Source organism: Mandrillus leucophaeus, unplaced genomic scaffold, assembly GCF_000951045.1.
Source record: "Mandrillus leucophaeus isolate KB7577 unplaced genomic scaffold, Mleu.le_1.0 Scaffold9, whole genome shotgun sequence".
NCBI classification, from domain to species: Eukaryota; Metazoa; Chordata; class Mammalia; order Primates; family Cercopithecidae; genus Mandrillus; species Mandrillus leucophaeus.
Window position 1 is genome coordinate 6428819 of NW_012109807.1, and position 7786 is coordinate 6436604.

The window sequence follows — 7786 nt, forward strand, 5'->3', positions numbered from 1 at the left end:
TTTATTTTATTTTATTTTATTTTATTTTATTTTTTTGAGATGGAGTCTTGCTCTTGTTGCCCAGGCTGGAGTGCAGTGGCATGATCTTAGCTCACTGCAACCTCTGCCTTCCAGTTTCAAGCGATTCTCCTGCCTCAACCTCCTGAGTAGCTGGGGTTACAGGCACCCGCCACCACGCACAGCTAACTTTTGTGGTTTTAGTAGAGATGGGATTTTACCATGTTGACCAAGCTGGTCTTGAACTCCTGACCTCAGGTGATCCACCCGCCTCAGCCTCCCAAAGTGTTGCCATTACAGGCATAAGGGACCACACGCAGCCCTCCCCGTATATTATTTTAAAGCAAATCCCAACATCAGATAATTGTATCCATTAACATTTCTATGTGACTTTTAAAAACCTTTGCCATAATATCATTATGCCTAAAACAAAGCAATAATCCCTTGAGATTTCTAGTGGCGTTCCATATTCCAACTGTGGAAACTTTTTCAATCTGAAATCCGAATGAGAAATTACACCTTCATAGGGAAAGAAGCTACAAAGAAAGCAAAACAGACCTTTTTGTTTTCTTATAGGAAAGAACAATAAAACAATGGGAAAGTGATTTCAGAGAAGTAGCTCTGGTCTTTGCCAATTGCCGGAGGCCTGTCCGAGCTTACCTGGGTGCAGTCCTTTGGCGCCCCCAGACTCACTCCCTGGTTGCAAGTGTGCGTTGCCAGGCTTCAGTTAACTCTCCGTGAAGGTTCATTTCATCACACACATTGTACAACAGTGCTTTCTACTCCATTGCTAGTCGTTTAAAATTTGGCCACATGGCAAAAATGTGTGTAACACAGGGTTTTTTTTTTTTTTAAGTGTTGATTGAGCACATAATTCAAAAGTCAGAATATTAAATAAACATCTCTGCCCTTTCTTTCTTCCAACAGGCAGCTCAGAGAACGGCTCTCCGCACTCTGTCTGACAGGTACATTTTGTCATTTTTATGAACTATAAATTGCTTTATGAAACATTGAGCCCTATTTATTGTGGCATATAATTCATAATCGGATTTTGTCCCTAAAGTATCTGTGAACTGGGATGTTAAACATTTTGCATGCTTGGATTTGTCATGCATGTGTGGAGTTTATCACTGCAAAAATCGCCTTGTTGTGTTTCATAGCAAGTATGAAGAATCCCTGGTTGTGCAATGAAACAAGAGACAAGGAACTTAGAGAGAGAGGCCTGAATGGTGCGGTAAATTCTGAACTTTGGAATTGGCTGAGCTCTAAGCTCATTGTTCAGCAATAAGTACTTCATTTATTTTGAGATGTTTTCTTCGGACTTTTTCCATATCATTTCACCGGGAGCTATCTATCTTTTGATAAGATTCTCTCTCTTGAAATATTTTATGCACATAACCCAACAACTCACGGTCCCACGTGCTTGAGTTTTTACTCCTTGCTTTGGCTTCTTTCTCCTGACGCGTGTTACTGAGATGTGTAAACCTCATCAAGAAACACACACACACTCTATTTTATATCCCGCTTTGTCTGAAAGGCTGGAGACAGATAGTTGAATGAGGGTATGTAAAGTCACTTTCTAGAATAGGCCAGACCCTTGGTTTGGTTTGGTTGGTTTTGGTTTTGGTTTTTTCACTTACTAAGATTGGAGAGAGAGTGTGTGCGTGCGCGCGCACGCGTGTGCATGTTTTAAGGAACTGTCAGGAGGTAAAGATGAAGTCCCTGTGTGTCTCCACAGCATTAAAAGTAGCAGGAGGAGCTGTGCCTTGCCTGGCTGGCTGGCACCTCCTCATTGTCTAGCTAACCTTCACCACCTTGCCTTCCTTTCCAGTTCCTTTTTCATGGAATGAGCCATCATTGACTGTGTAAACCAGCTTAGCTCGGTGCTTCCTCCAAAGTAAAACCTGTCACTTAGGCGAATTATCTGGTGTGCGTGAGTGAAAAGCATTTTCTGTGTGGTGGCAGACTGAGCATGAGTATTTTTATTTCAATTACAAAACGTTCCCCATGACAACCACACAAGCCTGTGTGTCCTGAGTGGCTGGCACATGATCTTCTGGAATTGCTTTTGGGATTTTCACAAAAGCTGATGACTTCACTGCTTCTGAGTGTGTCAGTAGGAGGAGGAAAGAGTCTAGATCAAAACACATTTAGAATATAACGTAGGCATATCTTTCCTATACATATTTCTTTTCTGTCTCTGACTTTTCTTAAGTAAGCAATTCCTTCAACAAAATGCACTGAGACGCAAGGGAAAGCCCTCAAAGTTTACAAAACTTTGTCATTGTTAACGAGTACAAGATTTCTTTTGGGGATGATGATGTTGTAGAAATAGATTATGGTGATGGTTGCACGTCCTTGTAAGTATACCAGACCGCTGAATTGTATGCTTTAAATGGGTGAACTTTATGGAATGTAAATTATATTTTAGTAAAGCTACACATATAAATACAAAATGTCATTACGACCTTTAGTAGAATGAATCAAAACCTATTTTAGTAAAATATGGATTCATTTTGAAGACATGGTCGCAAACACAAAGACAATTCATCAGAAACTAGGACTGATACATTTGAAGATTTCTTCCCAAAAGATATATGACTTTGTCCTAAAGAGAAAATGTGCGTAGATTTTAATGATGAACAATGCCATTTCCTTTTTTCCTGATATTTTCACAAAAAAAATCCCTTGTCAAGCCCATTCCTCACCCAAAAACAGAGATTTTCACTGTCACCACTCTTCTTACACATTTCTTTATCCTCAAATATAATAGGGCATTTCCCTTACTGTACTGTAGCACTTTTTCTTTTCTTTTTTTTTTTTTTTGGTGAGACAGAGATTTACTCTTGTTGCCCAGGCTGGAGTGCAATGGCACGATCTCAGCTCACCACATCCTCCGCCTCCCAGGTTCAAGCAATTCTCCTGCCTCAGCCTCCCGAGTAGCTGGAATTATAGGCATGTGTCATCACGCCCGGCTAATTTTGTATTTTTAGTAGAGACAGAGTTTCACCATATTGCCCAGGCTGATCTCAAACTCCTGACCTCAGGTGATCCGCCCAGCTCGGCCTCCCAAAGTGCTGGGATTATAGGCGTGAGCCACTGCGCCCGGCCATGTAGCACTTTTTCTATTCAAAATTGGTCATTTCAAAGTGATGAGTTGACTTTGTCTGCTATTCTAGCAATGCGGTTGTGTAAAGCGACCTTCTCTGTGCTTTTTCTTTTTTCTTTTTTTTTTTCTTCAACTTGTATTTTAAGTTCAGGGGCACATGTGCAGGATATGCAGGTTTGTTACATGGGTCAGCGTGTACAATGGTGGTTTGCTGCACCTGTCAACCCATCACCTAGGTATTAAACCCAGCGTCTGTTAGCTGTTCTTCCTGATGTTCTCCCTCCCCCGACACCTCACCGGCAGGCCCCAGTGTATGTTTCCCCTCTTGGGTCTCATCATTCAGCTCCCACTTACAAGTGAGAACATGCAGTGTTTGTTTTCCTGTTCCTGCATTAGTTTGCTGAGGATAATGGCTCCACCCCTGTCCCTGCAAAGGACATGATCTTGTTCCTTTTTATGGCTGTAGAGTATTTTATGGCATATGTGTACCATATTTTCTTTACCCAGTCTATCATTAATGGGCATTTGGGTTGATTCCATGTCTTCGCTATTGTGAACAGTGCTGCAATGAACATACAGGTGCATATGCCTTTATAGTAGAATGATTTATATTCCTTTGGGTATATACCCATTAATGGGATTGCTGGATCATATGCTATGTCTGCCTCTAGGTCTTTGAGGAATCGCCACAATGTCTTCCACAATGGTTGAACTAATTTACACTCCCACGAACAGTGTACAAACATTCGTTTTTCTTCACAGCCTCTCCAGCATCTGTTGTTTTTTGACTTTTCAATAACAGCCATTCTTTTTCTATTGTATATTTGCTACGAATTCAGGGCCACAGAAGTAGTCCCCATAAGTGATAAGCATCTGTAACCATTTCAAGATAGAAATTTCAAGATGGAAATTAAAACCCTTCTTCAAAATAATGATTTTAAAACACCTACTGAATTAATTGCATTCATATTTTCTAGTTTGTAAGTAGAGAATAACTTATCAAGCAACAGATGTCATTTTCTATCACATTACTTACTCTTTTGAATAAACCAATATTTTCTAGAAAAATGCCCCAAGTGCCTCAAGTCAGGCTACTTACTGTATGACTTGCCTAATGTTCTGTCTGCCAGAGGAACCTCAGGGTGGGAATGGAATTGAGTAAAGGTCTCCCCAGGTCCTGAATATCCCAAAGTGGGGTTCTAGGCCCAATACCTCTGGCTACTTGGAGCCCGGTATGAAGCTATTATACATTCGTTTACACAAACCATCCTGGTTTCGTAAACTTTTTGCTTTGAGCCTGTTATCAGCTCTTTATAGAAAATTCCATAACGATTAGGCCGTGCCTTCCTCTTTTTTCTTGGAGGAAGAAGCACTTTTCAGACCTCACAAGGTGCTTCCTGAGTTCTGTAATTCTGGGATGGGACAGAAAAGCCCACACTGGCTCTGGCCATGCACACTGGCTCCTCATGGAGGAGCATGTCTGTGACACACTCTGGGTCTTATCCTCCTTCAGGTCCTCAGTGTCCTGCAAGTTTGCTCATCCGTGGGCTCATTTCACTTCCACTGAGCCTCAACCTTGAGTGTCCAGTGAACACAAGGACATTTAGACAAGGCTGGAGCTATTGTGTTCCAAGATGTACAAATCGATGATGACACAGGATTTCATTGACTTGGGTTTGGTGGAAGGACATGAGTTTACACTGTTGGAAGCCGGTTTTTGTTCTCTGTTTCCCTATAAGAAAACCTGACTTCAAAGCCTTGAGATCTGACCTGATGAGGCCAGTTATACAAAAAAGAAAGGGGTGCATTTCCCTTTCCCTTCCTAAGGGTGGGTAGAAATCTCATCCCTCTGGGGTGCTGGAGGTTGGAGAATGTCCAGACGTCTTTGGAAAGTCAATCTTGTCTTTTCATTTCTCCAGTCTCCTGGTTTATTTTCTAAATTGGCATTCCAGCACAAGTCCAGTATCTGACAGTTCAGACTGTATGCTTTAAAGTTCAGAGAATCTTCTATAATCAATACACAATCTTGATAAATTAAAACTGTGATGTTTCCATTACGTAAATGTTAAAAATCAGCTGTGATCATCCCCCAAAAAACCTTTTCCCTTGCTTGGTTTTGCCTGACCAATGGACTTAATTTATGACTCACCCCAAATAGGCAAAATGTACTTTCAGGTTGAAACTGGATCACCATGGCAAGCCGAATGGGAGTTTGGGCTTCAGCCCCACTCGCTTGCACCTGCTGCCCACCAGTGATGCAAGGGGTCGTGATGGAAGGGGTGTGTGAGAGTGGGATGGTGCGTTGTCTGTTCTTTTCTACTGCTGACAGTAGAATTTTTAAATCTATTTTATACCACTGAGAGTCAGCTGGCCTACCAGAGGCCCATTTATGTCCCCCAAAAATGAAAAAAGCAGACAGACAAACAGAGCAAGAAGAGATGGCAAAATTCTTTTTCCTTTTCTGGTTTTTGAGACCAGGTCTCACTCTGTCACCCAGGCTGGAGTGCAGTGGTGCGATCACAGCTCACTGCAGCCTCGAGCGATCTCAGCCCTCCCCATGCCCTGCCCAGTGCCACGGTAGCCACCACACCCGGCTAATTTTTGGACTTTTCGTAGCGGCGGGGCTTCGCCATGTTGCCCAGACAGGTCTTGAACTCCTGGACTCAAGTGATCTGCCTGCCTTGGCCTCCCAAAGTGCTGGATTACAGGTGTGAGCCACTGCACGCGGCCTGGCAAAGTTCTTGACAAAGTAAACAGGCCAATTATAAGAAAATCTCAGTTTGCAAAGGGACGCAATTCGTCTCACTTACTTCCTGCTTATTGTGTGCCTCCCACGTGCTTTTTCTTCTTATGGGTCGATGTATTTGATGCTGGTTGGTAGAGACAAAAAAGAGGCATGAACAGGATAAAGGTGGATCTTTGGTGTGGACCCTCTGCACGGCGAAAGATGCCACATCACCGCCAATGTGGAAAATATGCAAAGTGCTGTTAGGAAGAAGCAAGGATATGTGTGCAGCATATGAAGTGCCTTGAATACGATTAACTTCCCTTCATGAGTAGTCAGTAGTAGATAACTCTGATCAAAAAAGGGATTCGTGTGATTTATCAAGCTGAGCAACTATGCGTCTGCAGAGAAGCTGGAGGTCAATCTTGAAATCTAGGGCAAGAGGAGCACTAGGCAATTGCCAGGACTAAGAAGTTAATCATACCCTTGGACTGCTTCCATCTGTCTCAGGGCGACAGCACTGCTCTCGGCGAGCAGGCATGCTTTATAGCAGCCGACCAGGAATTAATATTTTCTGTGAAACCTCAAGCATCATTTGCAGTAACTTGGGTTTTATAAAAATGGAACATAATTTTATATGAATAAATCACATTCAGCTAGAAATATGAGAGGCTGCAAAAAATTATGCTTGACTTAAAAAAAAAAAAAAAAAGACGAACGAGCAAAAAAGCCAACATGAAAACAGTTGTTGAAGCGATGGCACTTGGAGGGCACAAATAGCCATGTGGTTAAATTGTGCATATAATCATCTTCTGAAATGTCAGCCTGCGACTCCAGCAATGGCTACATTTTTATAGCCTTGGAGATGCATCACCAGACTGTAACCTGTCTGCCCATCTGGCAGGATCTCAGGCCCAAGATCCATTTATATTGAAATCCAAACAACTGCCATTGATTTATTCATTTATTTCACAAATATTTACTGAGCGCGTCCAGCATGCTCCTTGGGGCGCTGCGCTGGGGCTGGGGGTGCCGATATGAGAAGCAGCCGTGTGGCTGTGCTCTTGGCTTCACCAGCCAGGCGAGTGTTGCCTTTGCAAGGAGAAAGGACTCGAGGCTCACACATTTGCTGCCCTCAGTTTTGTCCTTTCTTCAATCAATCTCACACATCAAATCTCTTTGTTGCCCATTAGGGAGAATATAATGAAATCAAGTAAATGAGGAATTGCCTAAAACTAAGGGAGTTTCACCTCCACGTAGGTAGAAGAATGTGAAATGGTCTGTCAGAAGCCAGATCAGAAATGGCCCCATAGCAAGGTGGGGAGGGCAGGTGCCTGCCTGGCAGGGTGGGAGGTTGGATTCAGCTTCATCTTCCTGACCCCTTGTCAAGTGGACCAGCTCCAGCCAAATAAAGGAAGTGAGTTGGAGTGGCCACCAGCACAGAAGTGTACCTTTCTGGATAATGTGTCATCCAGTCCCTGGCCATGTGAGAGGACAGGCACAATTGCCACACAGTACTAACAGTCTCTTCTTTAAGGGTCAAAAAAAAAAAAAAAAAAGGAGGAGGTGGAGCACTTTTAAGAAAGTGTGAAGGTTCCATGAAGATGTGAAGGTGGTGTGCTGGCAGGTGCACATCAACTCTGCCCTGAGGCCCTCAGCACTGTTCCGTCTCCCCGAAGCAAGACGGCTCCTTATAAAGAAGTCTTTTAGGGCCGGGCGCGGTGGCTCACGCCTGTAATCCTAGCACTTTGGGAGGCCGAGGCAGGCGGATCACGAGGTCAGGAGTTCAAGACCAGCATGAACAACATGGTGAAACCCCGTCTCTACTAAAAATTTAAAAATTAGCCAGGCATGGTGGCACGCGCCTGTAATCCCAGCTACTCAGGGGGCTGAGGCAGGAGAATCGCTTGAACCTGGGAGGCTGGGGTTGCAGTGAGCCGAGATCGCACCATTGC

At 43.4% G+C, this 7786-nt stretch overlaps 1 protein-coding gene across 1 annotated transcript in view; it reads left to right on the forward strand.

Annotated features, from left to right (window-relative positions):
• AFF3 (AF4/FMR2 family, member 3) overlaps positions 1–7786 on the forward strand; it is a 716335-nt gene that overhangs the window by 576839 nt on the left and 131710 nt on the right. Inside the window, 1 exon segment of the mRNA XM_011969671.1 lies at positions 925–962. Coding sequence (XP_011825061.1) covers positions 925–962 — 38 coding nt within the window.